This window comes from Bombus vosnesenskii, unplaced genomic scaffold (genome assembly GCF_011952255.1).
Source record: "Bombus vosnesenskii isolate JDL3184/JDL3185 unplaced genomic scaffold, Bvos_JDL3184-5_v1.1 scf7180000013272, whole genome shotgun sequence".
In the NCBI taxonomy this organism is placed as follows: domain Eukaryota; kingdom Metazoa; phylum Arthropoda; class Insecta; order Hymenoptera; family Apidae; genus Bombus; species Bombus vosnesenskii.
In genome coordinates this window covers 1007067-1026883 of record NW_022882930.1, presented here as the reverse complement: position 1 = coordinate 1026883, position 19817 = coordinate 1007067, and the positions used below count along the sequence as shown (strand labels likewise).

General features: G+C 30.2%; 7 protein-coding genes across 11 annotated transcripts; 3 read left to right on the top strand and 4 right to left on the bottom strand.

The window, feature by feature from the left end:
* Positions 1–146: 146 nt before the first annotated feature.
* LOC117231165 (protoporphyrinogen oxidase) lies at positions 147–2264 on the top strand. The gene is made up of 2 exons (XM_033489315.1): positions 147–1380; positions 1558–2264. Exons 1-2 carry the CDS (start codon positions 250–252, stop codon positions 1888–1890), a joined length of 1464 nt encoding a protein of 487 aa, XP_033345206.1. The 5' UTR covers positions 147–249; the 3' UTR covers positions 1891–2264.
* Positions 1386–3829, bottom strand: LOC117231172 (transcription initiation factor TFIID subunit 13). 3 transcript variants are annotated; one of them, XM_033489327.1, is made up of 5 exons: positions 3690–3819; positions 3242–3479; positions 3036–3137; positions 1790–1842; positions 1386–1704 (listed from the first exon to the last, which is right to left on the bottom strand). In XM_033489327.1, the coding sequence occupies exons 1-4, from the start codon at positions 3714–3716 to the stop codon at positions 1838–1840; spliced, it is 372 nt and encodes a 123-aa protein (XP_033345218.1). In that variant the 5' UTR covers positions 3717–3819; the 3' UTR covers positions 1386–1704; positions 1790–1837. The 3 variants fall into 3 exon arrangements, with proteins under 3 accessions (XP_033345218.1, XP_033345217.1, XP_033345216.1); XM_033489326.1 differs by having other exon boundaries at positions 1414–1842; positions 3690–3829; XM_033489325.1 differs by lacking the exons at positions 1386–1704; positions 1790–1842 and having other exon boundaries at positions 3019–3137; positions 3690–3815.
* LOC117231167 (putative methyltransferase C9orf114 homolog) lies at positions 3804–5194 on the top strand. The gene has a single exon (XM_033489318.1). The coding sequence runs from the start codon at positions 3922–3924 to the stop codon at positions 5056–5058; it is 1137 nt and encodes a 378-aa protein (XP_033345209.1). The 5' UTR covers positions 3804–3921; the 3' UTR covers positions 5059–5194.
* Positions 5137–6264, bottom strand: LOC117231171 (ribulose-phosphate 3-epimerase). Its single transcript, XM_033489324.1, has 4 exons — positions 5942–6264; positions 5720–5827; positions 5418–5639; positions 5137–5340 (listed from the first exon to the last, which is right to left on the bottom strand). Exons 1-4 carry the CDS (start codon positions 6176–6178, stop codon positions 5224–5226), a joined length of 684 nt encoding a protein of 227 aa, XP_033345215.1. The 5' UTR covers positions 6179–6264; the 3' UTR covers positions 5137–5223.
* Positions 6265–6387: 123 nt separating this feature from the next.
* Positions 6388–12336, bottom strand: LOC117231170 (neural/ectodermal development factor IMP-L2). 2 transcript variants are annotated; one of them, XM_033489322.1, is made up of 7 exons: positions 12214–12336; positions 8731–8931; positions 8406–8467; positions 8253–8337; positions 7966–8155; positions 7243–7556; positions 6388–7122 (listed from the first exon to the last, which is right to left on the bottom strand). In XM_033489322.1, the coding sequence occupies exons 1-7, from the start codon at positions 12214–12216 to the stop codon at positions 7090–7092; spliced, it is 888 nt and encodes a 295-aa protein (XP_033345213.1). In that variant the 5' UTR covers positions 12217–12336; the 3' UTR covers positions 6388–7089. The 2 variants fall into 2 exon arrangements, with proteins under 2 accessions (XP_033345213.1, XP_033345214.1); XM_033489323.1 differs by lacking the exon at positions 12214–12336 and adding an exon at positions 11276–11427.
* A 2587-nt stretch (positions 12337–14923) lies between these two features.
* Positions 14924–16562, top strand: LOC117231185 (transmembrane protein 170A). Of its 2 annotated transcripts, none has more exons than XM_033489357.1 (4): positions 14924–15293; positions 15532–15715; positions 15810–15915; positions 16117–16562. In XM_033489357.1, the coding sequence occupies exons 2-4, from the start codon at positions 15616–15618 to the stop codon at positions 16310–16312; spliced, it is 402 nt and encodes a 133-aa protein (XP_033345248.1). In that variant the 5' UTR covers positions 14924–15293; positions 15532–15615; the 3' UTR covers positions 16313–16562. The 2 variants fall into 2 exon arrangements, with proteins under 2 accessions (XP_033345248.1, XP_033345247.1); XM_033489356.1 differs by having other exon boundaries at positions 14927–15293; positions 15611–15715.
* A 41-nt stretch (positions 16563–16603) lies between these two features.
* On the bottom strand, positions 16604–19673 carry LOC117231183 (E3 UFM1-protein ligase 1 homolog). Its single transcript, XM_033489348.1, has 5 exons — positions 19501–19673; positions 18659–19236; positions 18427–18573; positions 16981–18339; positions 16604–16887 (listed from the first exon to the last, which is right to left on the bottom strand). The coding sequence occupies exons 1-5, from the start codon at positions 19578–19580 to the stop codon at positions 16745–16747; spliced, it is 2307 nt and encodes a 768-aa protein (XP_033345239.1). The 5' UTR covers positions 19581–19673; the 3' UTR covers positions 16604–16744.
* Positions 19674–19817: the final 144 nt, after the last annotated feature.

The following is a 19817-nucleotide window of genomic DNA, read 5'->3' as shown; positions in this document are numbered from 1 at the left end:
GATTTTTTAAAAGTTTCTTTTTAAATTATTGACTTAATGAAAAGAAGTCTGAATTAGTGTAGTACATATAATGTAAAATTGCTATAGAATTTAACAAAGACTAATTAATTTTAATAGCAGAAAAGGAGAAACATAAGTATTATTTAATTTATTTTAAACAGGATAATACGAATATATTAATTTGTGTACATATTTTATCCAAAATAGATTTAATATTTATTAAACATTTGAATATTTATGTAATTGAACATGACAGCTATACTAGGTGGTGGTATATCAGGTTTATCAGCTGCATATTATGCTCTTGAAAATCCAAAACTGGCTCCACCAGTTATATTAGAAGTTTCAAATCGTGTAGGTGGTTGGATACGTTCTGTAAAACAACCTGATGGAACAATCTTTGAAACAGGTCCACGAGTTATTAGAGCTAACTCACATGATTTATTGAAATTAATAGAAGAATTGAAATTATCATCTAAAGTCATTCCAATTAAAGCTGAACATCCTGCTGCTAAAAACCGATATATTTATGCAGACAATGTATTGCATTGTTTACCTAATTCCCTAAAAGGAATTATAACAAAAAATACGCTGTTAAATCATTCTTTAGCTAGGCTTCTGTGGAATGATTTTAAAGCAGCAAAAGTTCTTAAAGATGATGAAAGCATATATAATTTCGTAGAAAGGAGATTTGGCAAAGATGTATCTGAAAAGATGGTTGCACCAATATTATGTGGAATTTGTGGTGGTGACATACATCAATTAAGTGCAAAATCTTTTATGACAAATATATTTGAAACAGAACAAAAATATGGTTCTGTATTTATGGGTCTTGTACAGAAAAAATTTTCAGATATATTAAATAAAAAAGAAAAAAAAGAAGTTACATTGGAAAACACAAATGAGACTCAAAAATTAGTAAAATCAAATAACATATCTTCACTTTTAGTACAGAAAGCTAAAAGAGAATTATGGAGTACATGGGGACTAGAAGGAGGTTTTGAACAATTGCCTCAAACACTGGCTGAAAATATTACTAAACGTGGAGTGAATATAAAAATGAAACATAACTGTGAACAAATAATATTTAACGAAGATTGTGTAGAATTAATTGTAAATGGAAAAGTTGAAAAATATTCTCATATCATATCAAGTTTACCTGCTAAAAGTTTAGCTAATTTAATTCAAAAGCAACACCCAGAACTATCTAAAGAATTATATAGTATACCTACAGTAACGATAGCTGTAGTTAATCTCCAGTTTTCTGAAAATGTTTTACCAATAAATGCCTTTGGGGTTCTCATTCCACCAAAAGAAGAAATTCCAATTTTGGGTATAATATTTGATTCATGTGCCCTTCCTCAAAATTCCAAAATGACAGTATGTATAAATATAAATATTTATTACACCAGCTTAATGCTTTTTACAATAAATTTTTATAAAGTAACTTTGCGGTGACATAAAATGATTTTTGACTTTTAAATAATCTTTCACAAATATATAATGGACTAGAAACATTTCTTATTCAATATATACAATTTTTGTTTTCAAATCCAGGTACTGACAGTAATGATGGGTGGGGCATGGTTTGAAAAATACTTTGGTAGATGCTCATCTGAAGAACATTTAAAAATGGTAGCAGTTAAATATGCAAACAAACTTTTATGCATTAATGAAGATCCCAAGGCATGTAATGTTTCCATTCTGAAAGATTGTATTCCACAATATATAATAGGTCACGCACAACGCTTAACTCGCATCCACGATTACATCTCCACGCATAAAATACCTTTAGCATTGTGTGGCTCTTCATATCACGGTGTAGGAGTCTCTCATGTTATTCTGTCAGCAAAAGAAGCTGTTTCTAGTATCAATCAGTGTATGATATAGCTTTGTGAAATTTAATTAATCAATTTTCTTTGTTTTAAGAATGAAACAATATATATACATGCAAGAAATTAAGCCAAAATAATTTTTTAAAAACTAAACTGTAATTTAACTTGAACTAAAAACATGCATTGTTCATGCTGCTTAATGAAAATAAACAGAGCAATTTACACAATAAAATAGAAATAATACAATAATTAAGAGAGATATAATATAAAAATTGAAGAATGAATGAAAGTATAAAAAGTAAATAGGACATAAAATAATTATTCCAAACCAGCATTTTATTATACTAGAGCTGTGAAAAGATTTTATAGCTATTAAAATAAAACATAGGTATAAAATATTTTTTATTATAAAAGTGTAAAATATATATATATTGTGCATGAAATAAAATATAGAACATTTAGTACAGATATAGATTTTTGTTTTATACTCTATTTTACATATACAATACTACTAACACTACATAAAAAAGAAATAGCACTCATATGATAATTATCGTATTTTATAATAGATCTAAGTATTACTATTAGGTTGTCCGGAAAGTGTCTTTCCTTTACAGATATGTCTTTTACAACGATGCATCTTTATACAAACATAAAACCTAATCTGTCAAATGTTGTGATCTTTATTTTGATAGAATAAAATGGATCATACGTAATTCGATACAATAATACAAAACAGAAAATGTTGTGCATCCATTATTTCCTTATAAAGCGAAAGAAACTTTTTGAACGACCTAATACTTACATAAACCCCCAAATATATATGTTTATGCATATTTTTTTTATGTAACAAAAACATTTAAGCAATCTTAAGTATACTATAATCTTCCAATTATGTAGATAAGCAAGCATGAAGTATCATAAAAATGCAGCACACAAGCATGTAGCATTCCGTTCTTGTAAAAACTGTGCAACTACTATAATGCAGTACTTAGATCATTTATGTTCAAACTCTATCTGAGCTTTCTCAAAATCATAAAAATAACTGTTTATACAAAAGAGCTTTTTATAAAAAAAAAAATATATGAATATAAATATATATATATATGATTCTCTAATAAAATAATAAATTCAGGCAGAATAAAAGTATTTTGTTATATGCTTTGATATTGACAAATTAAATTTACTGACTAACAGTACCTGCATATTTAACTTCATCGAATGCTTTTCTAGCTTTCTTTAATTCTTCATTCATTGTTAGGAGATCTTTAACTCTTGCATATTTCCTTGGGTCTTTCCTAACTGTAAAAGAAAATTTTCAATTTAACAAGCCAATTTAAAATTTATGGAAAGATAATAATTTATAAGACATTATGCAGAAATCAATATACATATCTTATTACTACCTAAAAATACGATATCCTCTACTTGCACACGACCGGTACGACCAATTTCCATAGCTCTATGTGTCATTTCGGTAATAAATTCAATAACAAGATCTTCTAACAAATCTACACTTTCTGTATAAGGATTTTGATCATCACCAAAACCATACATCATACACCGTAATTCTTTCGAAAATAATCGTTTCCTACCACCGGGTAAAGTCCCGCCAATCGGAATTTCTGCCTCTTCATCTTCGAACTGTGAAAACACAATTTTTTTTATATAATTTTCATGAATAATCTTGTTTATTAATTTCAAAGACACATACTTATTAAACTAATTTTAAACATGTTTGAAATAAACATAATTAAGGTTAGACATTTTGCCTTAGAAGTAATATTAAATATCTCACTTTATTAAATTAACTATCATAAGACAAAATTTTATAAAATCAAATTTCATAAGAACCTGTTCGAAACCTTCTTCCGTGGCCATAATTTGATGTAATCGTACGAATTTAACAAAAGTTCGAGAATTCTCTTACTCAATGAAAAGATATGTACAAACAAAAACACTGCCTGTCACGTTCACACCAAATGTTCAACGGTTTTATTAATCTGTGAAATTTTCTGCAAGACAATTGTGGTAAATGATAAATATCTTAAAGTTTAAAGAAAGTGTTTGAAAAAATTAAAAAATTATGCCACCAGTAATTCCTACACCGAAAACTTGGAAAGAAACCAATCGTTTACACAAAGAACAGCGAAAGAAATGGAAGGAAGAGAGGTTAGCAAAAAAGCTTAAGAAAGGAGAAACTAAAAAAGAATTACAGAACGAAGTAGCTAAACTTGTTGAAAGTCATTTCGAAAAAAAGGACATTTCGACTTTGAGTATCGCAGTTCCTGGTTCAATTTTAGATAATGCTCAGTCACCAGAATTACGAACATATTTGGCAGGACAAATAGCACGTGCCGCATGTATATATAAAATAAACGAAATCGTCGTTTTTGACGATAAAGGAGAGATAACTGAAAGTGAAAAGAAGAAAATAAGAAATGACGAATTCTTAGGTGAAAGACGAGTTGGATGTTTGCAATTAGCTAGAATATTGCAGTATCTTGAATGTCCACAATATTTAAGGAAGTATTTTTTTCCAATTCATAAAGATTTGCAGTATGCTGGAGTATTAAATCCTTTGGATGCTCCACACCACTTACGTCAGCAAGATATATCTTTGTATAGAGAAGGAGTAGTTACAAATAAGCCAGTTAAACCTGGCAAAGGTTCTCATGTGAATGTGGGATTATTAAATGATGTTTCTGTGGATAAAGTATTAACGGATGGATTAAGGGTTACAGTGAAGATACCCAAAGACCAACCAAATCCGAAAAAAATAAAAGGCTTCATTGTTCCACCTGATGTTCCCAGATCAGATACTGGAATATATTGGGGATATACTGTGAGATTAGCTAATAATCTTACAGAGGTGTTAACTCAATGTCCTTATAAGAATGGATATGATTTGACCATTGGTACTTCAGATAAAGGAAATTCTATTGATGATGTGGAATCAAAAAGTATTAAATACCATCATGCTTTAATAATATTTGGAGGATTGTGTGGATTGGAAGCAGCAGTAGACAGTGACCCTAATTTGAATGTGGATGATGCTTCTTTGGTGTTTGATCAATATTTAAATACTTGTCCTCAACAAGGATCAAGAACTATTAGGACAGAAGAAGCTATTCTAATCACTTTAGCAGAATTAAGAACAAAAATATTTCCTAAAGTCTCTTTGTTGCCAAATCCTCAGTTTGACAGTTTTACAAATATATAACTATCAGTGAATATAAGTGACTGTAATGACACCAAAATAGAAAATAATAATTTGCCTTCTTATTTTGGTAAAAAATTCTAAACAGAATTTTATATTTGCAAAATTTGTAACATATAAGTACAACATATCAATCTTATATGTAGAAAAGATACTTTCCTTTCCTTCTTATTTACAGTTATTTTGCAATGCACAATTTACTGTGTCTCTTAGAGTTTTGATAACTTTGGCTTGATCAGAAGAACCTATGACAGCTGTTCCAGAAACGATCATGTTTGCACCAGCCTAAAAAAGAATATATATAATGTTCTTTTTGTTATAATATATGTTAAAATATATATCTACTAAATTTAAATACATACCTTTGCACATGCACCAATAGTTTCTGGTCCAACACCTCCATCAACTTCTATATCCAATGTAGGATAATTTTTCCTAAGCCATGATACCTTTTTCATCATTGGTTCCATAAACTTTTGACCACCAAAACCTGGTTCTACAGTCATAATTAATACCATATCTGCTAATTCAACATAATCCTCGACTACATTTACTGGAGTCTGTGGTTTAAGTGCTACCCCAACCTTTCATTTAAAGAAATAACGTATTTAGTATAATTTTTAACCAAGCAGGTTTAATTTCATTGAAAATATGAGGTACATACTTTCATTCCTGTTTCTCTTACTTTTCTGCAAACTAGTGGAACATCGTTTACTGCTTCAACATGAAATGTATATTGGTTGACACCAGCATCAGCCATTGGCTCTATCCACTAAGGTAAATGAAAAGTGTTCAATTTATAGATAACATTTCTTCAAATAAAATGTAAATAGAAATGATATACAACTGAAAATTTAAATTAAAGAAAAAGCAAGGTAAAATATACCAGATTGGGATTAGAAACCATCATATGCGTTTCAAAAAAAGCATCTGTTACTTTATTTCGAAGACACTTTACTAATGGGTGACCAAAACTAAGGTTAGGTACAAAGTGTCCATCCATAACATCTAAATGTAAATAATCAGCACCACTATTAATTAATTTTTGTGATTCTTCTGAAAGTTGTGACAAATCGGCGTTTAGAATCGAAGGTCCAATCTTTGCAGTCAATTTTTTTGCCATTTTTTAATTAGATTGCTACGAACAAGTGACACGTGTCTTCAGTTATAACAATATAGCATTATCAACTGGACTAATGATCTTTCGTACAAGGTCATTTTTTTCTTCTCCGATTCGTTGTATTAGTTAAGAAATGCAACGAATTGAACATACATTTAAAAATCTAACTCAATCGTGGAAAGTCAGGTGGGGAAAAATAAATATAACACAAATTTATAAACATTGTACGAAATGAAATACACTTATTTATACATAAAAATATAGCAGTTCACAATAGACAATAGATTATGATAATTTCATACGAATAAGTGACTAAAATAATAAAAACAAGTAAAAATTACTAATTAATACTAATAAGTATGCAGTAAGCGAAATAAGAATCGATGTCAAATGATCGGCCATCGTTTCCTTTCCATCGAGTTTTCTAGAATTTAGCAATTAATCTTCGCTTTAACCAAAGTATCTTTCGTTATGCTTGCCTATTGACTCGACTTCCAATGTACATATATAATAAATAAATAATTCGTTTAAATACGAAACGTCGTCGCAGTATAAACAATAATTAAATATTGCAATAGCTTAAAAAAGATCGCTACTTTAAAATTGCTAACGTCATTATCATAATCAAATACAAAAACTCTTTGGCACCTTAAAATCTATTATAAAACTTTAAGTAAAATAGTGACTGCATTTTAATTAATATTAACTAAATGTAGCGTTGTTGATTCTTAAACGCATTGTCATGTCTTCAGTACCGTAATATGTATAATCTTATATATAGTGCTTATACTGAAAAAACAATACCATTTGAACGCTAACGAACACCGAAATTTAGCGCGAGAAGACTGTGGCATGTCATACAATACAATGATAGCCGGAGATCGGATTGATTGGGTTCGTTTTTCAATAATTGTTTAGTTGACTGTTCGAGCCACTTCCTTTTCGGGCTGAAAAATAAAGTCGAAATATATTTAAATTACTTTAAATAAATTTAGAGTACTTTTTCTATGTGATCAATCGAACCAAATACTAAATCATCAAATTTAGGTAAAATTATAGAAACTTACACGCAAAGGATAGAGGAACGTGCTGATGACTTGTTGACGATTTTTAGACTTGGCTTGGCAAGTGTAGCCACCCATGTCTTCCCATAAAAGTTCTTCTATTATTAGGTCACCGTTGTCCAATACTCTGTGTCGCAAGTTAGTTGACAGAGTTAGAGGTATGTTGTAGTTATCCACCCAAGTGATTTGTGGTGTTGGTTTTCCACTTGCTCTGCAAGGCAACACAACTGTTGCTCCAATAGTGGCTACCAGAGTAGGCGAGTAAAGAGTAATTACTGGGTCGCTTTCAGAACTGCAGTTACTGGCACCACCTTCGTCTGTAAAGAAATCGTTGAATGAGAAATTTTTATGTCTCGAACTGTTCGAGATTTCGTCAGTGTTGGAATGTTACAGTTGAGTCTTCTTATGAAAGAATCACAATTTATAATTAGAAATCTGGAAAATTAGTTGATGCGAGTAAATCGATGTTGGCACTTGACGAAAATCAAATAGTTTTATTATTATAATCATATAAAAAATGATAAACTATCTGATGTCGAATTCAATTGGCGAAATAATGCATGGGAAAGAGTGAAGAGAAAGAGCGAAGAGTTTCATGAATCACTCATTAGTGAAATATACGAATGTATTATGAAAGATAAGAGGCTTGCGTGACAGTTGGTCAAAGCTTCATGTTAATGTAGTTCCAGATGATTGACAGTTAATTGTTAATTGTATTCCACTTACTGTTAACCAGCAGCACCGTAGGAGTGGAGATCTTCACCTCTCTCGCAGAAACCGACGCACAGTAGATCAATCCAGCATCATCCGGAGTAACGCATTCTATCACGAGTTTCGAATTAATTCTGGCCACTCCTTTCCACTCTTCGGATGGATCGTACAAAGAATGCGTACTGGTTTTCACATATTCGATCAGCTATCACAAAGGACAATATCGGAAATTAATATTCTCTTCTTTCCTCTTGATCGTATGATATAAGAATCGTGTTTGATCGACTACTTGAACTACTTACTTGTTCGTTACTACCGCTTCCTGTAAACCAGAGAATTTCTGGTGGAGGACTGCCGCTAGCTTTGCATTCCAATTCCACTTTGCTTCTGTAATAACAGAAGAAATACAGTATTATCGGTTTACGCATCTATTCTCTTCGATGTGTGATATTTACCCCACAATGGTTTCGATGCCGTTTACTGGATTCTGTGTGATTTTAGTCCATGGCTCTACAGGCTGAAAATCGAAACGTTGAATGTTATCTTTTGGAATTTATTTGTACTGAGATTTTCCTAATCCCTAGGACAAAAAGTCCCATTTTTCGCAAATATATTTTCAAAGTTAAATTTTTAGAGAACAACGATTTAAATGCCATCTTATATTCATTACATTCAGCGTCCAGTGATCATACTTATTGCAAATTTTTATTTTTGCCTAGGTTTGGCCCATTTCCTAAATTCGTGAAATTTTATTTAATTAATGTATTATGTTTACGTTACCTTCGATTCAGTTCGTGTCCCATATTCCGACAATGGTGTTAGGAAATTGGAATTGTGCTCTATCATTTGCCTGTTTATGCTTCTACGTTCGGCAGCTCGTTCAACGGCATGCCGCGGCAGGAATGAAAAAGGGTGTCCCGAAACCGTATACGATACGGTGATAACGCAAACGAGATTAATCAGTATTGAACAAGATCGCATCTGAAAGCATAAAATGAGGCCGTGAAAGGCAAAGTCGATATATCATTGGCAATTACGATCGGCAATGTTACCGGCTAACGATGTTACATGAAAGAAACTAATTTGATGAATGTGAAAGGACATTGTGCAATGATTGAATCAGAATGAACACTAACGTCATGCTCCTTTCGCAGAAATTGGACCGATTGAATATAACAATGCGGATTTAATTGCCGGGTTAGGTGCGCGATTTATAATATCGATTCATTCGACCTTCCTTCGAGGATACGAATAAACACAATTGGCAACAATGAAATTAAACTCTTGAGGACGCGACGATAATTAAATATCTCCGATAACAACCAGAATACACATTCCATTCTTTCTTTTTTCCTGCTTTCCTCTTTATAGCACCGTATTAATACTAGCTAGTTTCGTTTAATAATTTCGCTGAAAACGAGTTAATGATATTATGATTAATCCTTCATCGTTTTAACACACTTTCTCTTCCATAACGTTCTTTCTCAACTCATTCGATGTCCTTGTTATTGTAGTCGTACGAATAGATATCTCTAATAGTGGACGAAATTACGATCTACAGATAATGATGGATCACGTGGCGACAATTTTGAAACAATCTCGTGTTGAAACTAACATAAAATTTATGATACAGCCGGAGGAACCGTTCGCTCGGATCAGTCGCATGGCCTGCTTGTTAATGTGAGCATCGAAATCACCAAATTAAAGAGATTTCCTTATCTACCGTATTTTATTATCGTGATATAGACAAGACAAGACGCTCGATACCTTGGCCGCGTATCCTTCTGACGGTAGACTGACAACGTGTCGCACGAGGAATGCACGGTTTCCGAATGACATCTCTCGCTTCGACTTAAATCTGTATCTCTCACGGTTCCTCCACTTCGACACGTTCGGTTAGGATTTTAGAGGCGTGTACGTGCTGGCCGCGTCGTTTACCGTGACTTTCAGGCGTTCCCTCGGCGGAACGTTGTTCTCACGAAGTTCACGAACAAAATTTAGATGCTACCGCATCATTTTATCTTTGGTGTTCTCGTCCCGCGTTTCTCCCCTTTTTCTTCCTCTCAGTCACTCAGTCAGAGAGTCTTTGTGAGAGGAAGAAGGAAGGTCACGCGTACCGTTTAAAGAAGATTAAGTAACTCGGCTGTTAACAAGACAAGATGTTTGGAAATGAATTCGCGCGAGCGTTAATGAACACACATGCGGTGCAAAAAAATAAGGGAGAATCTGGAGACGATACGGTGCGACGTGGTGTGTGCGTGAGCGTGTGTGTCTCTCTTTTTTATTTTATTTTTTCTCCTTCTTCTTTTACTGGAAACACTTGCATGCAGCGTGTCCCGAGAACAGTTAAAAGTGGCTAAAACTTCCGAGGTTTACGACGGTTTTATAGTTTCGTAATGAGGATCGGTACTTAATTTCTTCGATGTTTCAATGGGCACCAGATCCATATACATTATATTTAACCGTTTATGGGAAGGACTATTTAACTTATCTAGACAATAATTAGTTACTTAGGCAGAAAATGTTACGAATATTATATAAACAATGTTGTTCGAAATATTTAATGAATACGCGTTAATTAAACGTGATTATGTTGAAGCAAAGAAAAGAATATATCTTAAAATATGAATAATTGAACATTTCAATGTTTTATGTTTTTGAAACATGTTAAATGTATGTTAAAGTAATTTGAAATTGTGAAAAAAGTTGATAATAATCGAAAATTGTAAGTTGAATTTATATTTAGTTCAGACTCGATTGTATGATGAAAGCAATTAGTTACTTTGCGTTAGTGTAATTCTGCGGTCGAAAATTACGATGTATATATATATAGGTAACGTTGTTGAAGTGTAATCAAAAACTGATATGACCACAGGTAGATGATGTTATCATCAGCCAGTATTTAGACATCTTTAAATTTCCTCGAGAACGTCATGATGAAATTAATCGGAAAGTGTCAAATAATTTGATGCGGAAAAAAGGATAAAATAGACTGTTCTATTAAAAATTGGGGAAATTGTTCGAAAATTTGCTTATTAAGATATATGTAACTAAAAATAGAATTCAGTTCTCCATGTGTTATCTACTTTCAAGGGACTGAGAAATATAAACTGTAAAATCTATATTTTAATCAGAAATCTTCCTTTCTATAAGAATTTGCCTTACAGTTATCTGTCCTATTTATATAAAGTTTATCTACATGTATCTCGTACTTCTCACTTTTTCACATAGAATCTATTTACACGTGGTTTAAACTCGGAAATTTTCAAATCGATATATATATATATGTGTATTCTGTTTAAAAAATTTCTTTCCTTTTTCTTACCTTGGAACTTATGAATCACGACGGATAATTGTCACAGGTAGATAAAGTCCGTAGGAATATCGAATCTGGTACTGCTATGAGATAGAACTTTTTATAAAGATACTCGCGCCGGAGATGCTTTCTAGGAGCGCACATCACGGGAGGAGGTTTCGAACCGAATGATGCAACTTCTTATACAATCTTCGCATCTTCCCTATCTCGCGCCCTCTTTCCGCGGAGCCCTTTAACGTATCGTAATCTAGATATGATATTAGCTAGCCCGTAAACTGCGATAAGGAAATATGCAGTGTGAAACACCAATCACGAAACGAATAAAAACTTTCGTCCTTTTCTCCTATTTTGTTCCTGTCTGTTTCTTTTTTTCTTTTTTTTTAATTATATGTATAAGAGTATGTTACATACTTAGAAAAAAAGAAAATAAAATAAAATCAAATGAAAAGGAAAGAAATTCTTTTCTTCTAGTTCATTTCGTTTTTCTTTTTTCTTTTTCTATATGTTTGTAAAAATATATTATATTCTTGTCCAAAAAGTAAAAAAAGAAGAAACAGAAGGCAAAGAGAATTCCCTTTCACTCTGTTGCATTCTTTTGTCCTCTCTTCAAGGTATATCGTGTTCATTCAAGTCATGTTCTTAAACGAAAAATCGAAAGAAATGAAAGAATAAGCCTAAATGATTATCAGATTTCACCAAAGAATTTCTCTTTCCTTTTCAAAAGAATAAGCAACGTACAAAGGAACTGGTGAAGATCAATTATTATAATCTGACAAAAAGTGTTGACATTAACTACGGTTCACTGACGGTCCAAGAAACTAGTCGATAAATTCTACTTTTATAGTAGTCTATCACTCGTGTAACGGCGCGAAACAGCGTAAAAGAGGGTAAAAAGGTGGCTATAAAACTAACCAATCGAGGATCCACGTTAGAAAAGTCAAACTTACCATTATTTCGTTAACTTTCTCTTGAAGTTCGAAAACGATTCAAGGTTTACTATTTAATCGACAGTTTGGCAGCGACGAATAAAAATACTGACTGAGCGTAGTCGAACAGATATTGACACATTTATATATTTCGAATATGGCAATGGACGCCCTCGCTTATACCTGATTGGACGAGACAGCGAAGAGTAGGGAGGGTACCAACATGTCAAACAATTGAATTCATTACCCGCGCGTCTCGTTTGTGCACGCGTAGGTAATAGTCGTACAATTTACTTCCACCCTCATCTATGCTCATCATCGATTTTTACTTCGAAACAGCCACTGCGATAATTACTTTTATTGAAACTGATCGTACCAAGAACGAGGCGTTCATAATTACCCCCAACTAGCTTCTTCTCGGTCGGATCCAAACGGTACGAAAGACTATCGAAACTTTTGTACGGGTATCCTTCAATTTGTCGGGATGTAGAGTTAATGTTAAAACACGTGAACTACTGTGAATGAGCTATGACGAATAATTGTATGGGTCTCTGATTAATTGATAGAATATCGTAAAACGAATTGATCTTATTGAATTGTCCACGCCAATGACTTATTAGCGATGGATTGTAAGCTCTAAATCATCTGCTTCTTTTCCAAGTTGTTAAGCGACTTCTGAACTTTTACTAATGGATTTACTTATTTACATAAAAGAATAAGTTAATTTTTATTTAATGTGTTTGTTCTTGCTAATAATTAGCTTCGAAAATCTTTATTTTCTCATGTATTTTCCCATTTATAAGTTTATAAATTTATTTTTAATTTTACAAGATTATATGATTTCAGTATGTAACCAGTGATTTTATTTTTATGTGTTATATATATTTACCTATATGAAACCTAATGGTAAAAATGTATCACTTTGTATCCTTCGATTCTTCGTAAACCGAATTCTTCGAACAGATAGCATGTCGGCATCTGATGAATAGGAGGGGGGTTAGTTAAAACATTTCTTATGGCGTGGTGTTATATCATGTTTATATACACATGTAATTTAGTACGTAATTTAAACAATTTAAAAGAAGATTGGAATTGAAAATTTTTGGGACTAAACTATTACGAAAAATTTAAATATGTACACAAATATGTATAGAAATATGTATACAATCTTTGTTTACATAAGTGTACATTTAGTAGAATTTCGTTTGCTTCTTAATATGTTATATCTATCTATTATATATTGCAGGAAAAATGTAAATATACATAAATATATAGAATAAATTACTTGAAGCTGAAAAATAAAAAATTATCATAAATATTATATATATATATATATTTATTTGTATTTATATTTATACTTCTTATATTCTATACATCCTACGAAATTATGTATTAATTTAAACTTAAGTAAAAATATTGTGTATGAAAATATTATCCTCTTATAATATGAAAAGAAACGCATAGCACTACTTTAACTTAAAATAAATAGAAGAATAGAAGATAAGGAACGATAAAAAAATATAATTTCTTTTACTGAAGAAAGTATAATTAATTTAATCGCAGAAAATTAAAAAATAAAATAAGATTATAATTTGTATTGGAAAAGATTTATTTTATAATATGTATCATATCTTTCTCAATTGACCATATATATTTCGATTTCCGGCCATTATTTTCATTAGTTCACGTTTGATCAATTTGATTACCTACTGCGATAATCTGAAATCGCGAATTACAATCAATGGATATTTTGTCGTCAAGGATGACCAAAAGGAAATGATAGTATCATCGAACTATTGCGTTGTGCTATTTTAAGAGAAATAATTTTAATTAGTCATATATATAAGATATTTAAATATTCATAAAAAAATTATTGCAATTAAATTTTTAGGAGAAAAAAATAGGTTTGGATATTTCATATATGTGTTATAGATGCATAGAAATTGTAATTATGTTGATTTATTTATTTTTACATTATTTAACATTGGAATAACTTTATTTATTTTTACATTATTTAACATTGGAATAAAATTACTTTTCATTTGACGTTGATTCTATTTCAATTGCGTTTAGTAATTTAGCCGTACTAACGATATCTTCTTCTATATTTTTCAAATTTGTATCAACTTCATTTATTCCTTTCAATACATCTTGCAAAACCTACAAATTAAAAAGAAAGAATTACTATATACCATATTGTAACACATTACAGTTTGTTTAAAGAAAAATATTCCTAGTTATATTTTCTATAAAACTAAATAATAAACATTTATCTTATTCTACGAAAGGTATGATAAGAAATACGATAAAACAATTTCTATATACAAAATTTTATTTTTATTCATAAATATAACCTCTAACCATTCTTATGTTTTGATAAAGTAACGTAACGTCTTCTTCTTTATATTGAAAGGGAGGTTCATAAAAAGATGCTGAAGATACTGATCTATTGGTCATGTTCAGTTTATTATCCTATTATTACTTGAAACTTTTGTTACTTTTGTTATTTTTTAACTTAACTAACGCTGTCAAATTTTGTTTACATATATTAATTTTAAATTCCCTAGCGATCCTACTGAGGAGTATTTGTCATTTGTAGTTTGCATGGACATAGGAACGTGGAATAGGAATGATAATAAGAATAGGAATGTTCCCATGTCCATGGTAGTTTAATGTATCGTGTAGACGCATCATAAACATTTTAGATTCTATGGTGAGAAGGATTCTACAAGGAAACGAATTAATTGTTATATTTAAAATCGTCATAATTTGCATATTATATAAAAAGTAGTTCCATCTCTAGAATTTCTTACTTAATTTTTGTTGATCTATGATATTGATTTTATGATATTGGTTTCACATAAATTCAAAAGAGTGCGCTGATAGTTCTATATACTTTGTGTTTGCCTTTCTTTGTAAGATATAATAAGTTCAAACTGTTATTATGCTGACAATTATTAAAAAAATGTTAAAATAGATTACGCGAGAAATGACATTAAACGCGTATAACATTTGCTATTAAATGCAAAAGTAACTTAACAACATGGAAATGTATGTATTGATGTGACGTATAATGCACAAAAACAATTTATGATGAAGATGTAAGTTAAAATAGATTTCTCGATATTTTGTTTCTATTTCATAGTAAATTATACAATTTTTTAAGAAGGAATCTTGAATTTTAATGTATTTAAAAGTATAAAATAAAATTTAAAATATTTACTTACATCATACAGAGTATTTTACACCATTGCGGAGTTTAAGAATATTTTTCTTAGATGTTGATTTGATTGTCATTATGTATAAAATGTTCTTTCATAAAAATGTGTTCAATTATAGTTACAAATGCATATTACTGAAGTTATAACTTTTCTTAATGCTGATATAAAAAGTATATCTTAAAATATTTCTAAAACAGTTACAATGGAAGCACAAACAGATAGTTCTGTTTTGCGACCACCAGTTAATTTAAGAAATATTAACACTGGCAATGTTTTTTATACACCTTTAACTTCATTTGCTGGTATGTAAATATTCATAAAAATAATTAGTTTTTCTAAATATTTTAAATTTCTTCTAAATTCAAATATCGTTTTTGGTCTTTATAACTTTTGCAGAAATGTGGTATCAAATATTCTTATGGGCTCTATTTTCTTCCGTTTTTGTTCACACTATAGCTGGTGCTATTTGTTTTGCTACATTAAGACAACATAAATATGGAAAGTAGGTATACATTTATTAATTATGTTCGAGTAATAAGAAATTTATAATGTAATGGATAATATATTATACTGATAATTATATCAGAAACCATATTAGTTAACAAATCAGATACTAAGTGCCAATTATAAAAAAATGTTAAATTTTTTTTATATGTATAATGCATTTAGAATATAAAATAACTTAGTAAATTTTCATTTAAAGATTCTTCCCATTGCTGATTATAATAATGGGTGTATTATTGCCATTAACATCAGGAGTTCTTAGTTCTGCTGCCGTTGCTTTTGTATACAGAGCATCTCGATATCCACTGCCACCGTTATATGCATTATTTTGGGGTATTGGTCAGACTGTTGTAGCAGGATGTGTTGGATTTACGAGGATATTAGCAACTTTATAATGTGAATCAAAGTTTGTAAATGAATGGTGCACAAGACATTGTTATTCAGGAATGTTGGATATAACATATAATAAGGAGTTTTAAGATTTGAAAACAAATGAATAGTATTCTATTAGTATTAGTAATAGTAATTATATAGTATTAGCAATAGATAATAGAGTAATAAAATTTGTACATATATAATTGTATAATATTGTACAGATGTATTAAAAACTAGGTTTAAAATAATTATAAGATTTTCAAAGTAAAATATTAAAGAATATTTATTACTTATATAAAAATGAACAATCGTTTTAATAAAATTCCAATTATTTTATATTTTTTTTTACAATTTGTTGCAATTCAGTGCAAAACATAGTATAAAACTCTTGAATACATTTTTATACAAATTAATAATATTCATATTTACATACAATTATGTGTATTTATTCTCTATTCTTGTAGTTTATCACTTTTTAAATGTTGTTTATAATTATTGGCAATATTTTTAATTTCTACCAACCCAGCTTCTAATTCCTTCTGAGTATTAAGTTTTACTTCTTCATCTAAAGAAGTTAAATTTTTCAGCACCATATCTGTAATATAAATATAAGTATTGCACAAATAAATATACATTAATGGTGTAAATGTTAAAGATAAATTGATAAAAGTCATTAAATATTTCATACCATGGTATTTAAATAATATTTCCATCGTTGAAAGTTGCAATTGTTTTTGAAGAAATGAAAGAACTGTTGATACATGTCTTCCAGACATATGTAATACACTTTGTGTTGCTGCAATAAATAATATACTTGTGACTAAATGTAGTGCTAATGCAGGATCTTGTGTTGCATTAAGCTTTTCTAATAAGGCTTCTTTGTGGCCCAAGATAAATGGTCTTTCTTTCCTTTTATCATATTTTTTTAGCACTAAACAACAAATCGCCATTGCTGCATCTATAAAATTCAAAAAATCATCTATGGAATTTCCAGCAATAGATTTGTGTATATTAGTTAAGGGTTCATTCACATCCTCTGGCAAATCAAGTAGCAGTTTTTGCCTTGTTTCAGTGGTAATATTGTCAGGGAATCGGAGCATACTTTGCTGCGCAGCTAATTTAAATATCTCGTTGACAAAATCAGTACCAAGAGATTTTAGTAAGTACTTTGTTAAAGCAGCTTGATCCGCTTTATCTATATGCTTAATACCTTTGTCAAATATTTTAATGTTTGTTACTAGAACATTTAAACGTTCTTCAATTTCACTTAAATTTGTAGTTTTATTGTTTTGTGCTAACTGTTCTGCAATAGATATAGCATAATTGTTTACTTTTTGTTCTAAGCATGATGCTAATTCATCTACCAGGTCATCAATTATTACTAAATTATCATCTTTTGCAATTTCATTTTTAATATCTTCCAAAGATACTATTTTAAGTCCAGTTTTAGTCGATGGGACTTCTATATTTTCATCATCGGATTCAGGATCGCGATTTTTTCCTTGTAGATACTTCCTTTTAGTAGATTTTGTTTTTGTTTCTCGCCCTTGCATACCACCACCCGCTTTGCCGGTTGTAGCTTTCTTCCGACGTTCTTCTTTTTTATTTCCTTTATTTTCAAATATTAAGTCTGCTGATTTAGATTTAATCCTATTCTCTGCTATCGTTTGGAACCATTGTCCACTAACTAATGCTTCTCTAGCCTTTGCATCTGCCATTGGCTCAAGAGACTTACTTAAAGATTGTAAGAATGCATCAGACATTACTACAGTTTTCGCAAATACGTACGTATTATACATATTTATTTTATTCTTCGCGATTTTAAGAAGCATTTCCATATCTTTATCAGAAAATACAGATGGTAAAAGAGGACTTATATCAACAAAAGATCCAGTTGCAATAGCTTCTTCAATATTTGCATCTATTTGATCTCTAATATTTGCACCTACCGCAACAGAATCTAAGAAGACTAAATCTTCATTTGGAAAATGGCGTTTTACAAAATTTGGTGGATCTGATATCCCAAAACGAGTAAGTGCATCATATTCTGAAAAATCATATTTGTATAAAACATTATATTTTATACTCGCTATTATTTTATCAACATTATTTCATAACAAAATATAATACAAACCTAAATAACCATTTTGTTTATAAAAATTATTTAACCATTCATTTTGACTTTTAGAATATATAGTTGGTATATATACACTATTTGTTCCTTGTTTTCCTGCTACTACACCAGGAATTTGTTTCATTTCCTGTAAGTTATCTAGGATTGCTATAAATTAGAAATATAGAGATGTTAAATTATATCATACATTAGTATATTTCACTTATATTTCACTTATATTACATGTACTCACAAAAAAATATTCTTTCTGAAACAGAACACTGTCCTAAGATTCCTGATAGCGGTGTAGGCTTTGTGATTGCACATAAGGCTCCTCTTATTTTTGCTTTATTTCTAGCTATAAAACTTTCCGTATAAAAGACTTTAGAATCTTGGGGGTCTTGCTTACCATATATGTTTCTTCCTAATTCTTTTTCAATTACTGACTGTAAGAAATCAGCTGGTAAGTCATAATCTATTGTCAATTCTGACACATTGATAATCCCATGTTGGATTAATCTGTCATTGATTTCTTCTGCAATCTTCTTTATATAAGTTTTATCAATAAGCTGCCCAAGTATTATCTTTAATCCTTTGTTATGTTTTTCTAAATCATTTGCTACTTTGGATACTTGAGACAAATTAACATTGAGGATTTGTGATAAATCAACCATGTTGATTCTTCCACCATGAATGTACAATTCATCTTTAATTTCTTTGCCAAGATGTTGAGGTGTAACATATTCTTTACCATCGTTGGTGAATATTACTTCTAATAATTTACTCTCTATTAGCTTCGTTACAATTTCCACACAATTACGTTCTGATAATCTATGTAGAATATTAAAAGTATTATAGAGAGATATATACAAAATAAAAAATACGATAAAATAAATATGTTAGTTCTAATCAATTTCTTGAAATAGATTAGATAGAATTAGATGTATGAAAGTTTACTATATTTCTGAGTTATATCAGAAATTCAATTCAATTGCATCCTACAGCTGTTTAAAATTACTCTGTAGTAAATATTGCTAATAATGTATGAGTAGTGAAAAAATAGAGATATCCATGTTTCATAAAAATAAATCATACTTTTGTAGCGTAGAACTTAGTTGAGCTTTCTGAAAATCAGCTGCTAGTCTTTTAACTTCATCCCAGTCTACAGTACTCATTTTAAATACTTGTAATTAAATTGCCAGGTTGTACAATTAAACACTTGACACCCTTTAACGTTGATCATACAATTGATAGAAGTACTAATGTATGTCAATTTCATATTTTATTGTGACATCTAGTGTAAATTGAGAGAAGTACAGCGTAAGTTAAATTAATTTCAAAAATTTGAAATTTTTGTTATAAATTATTGCTTCTATCTACTATCATGAATGGAAAAAAAATGTGTTTGAAGA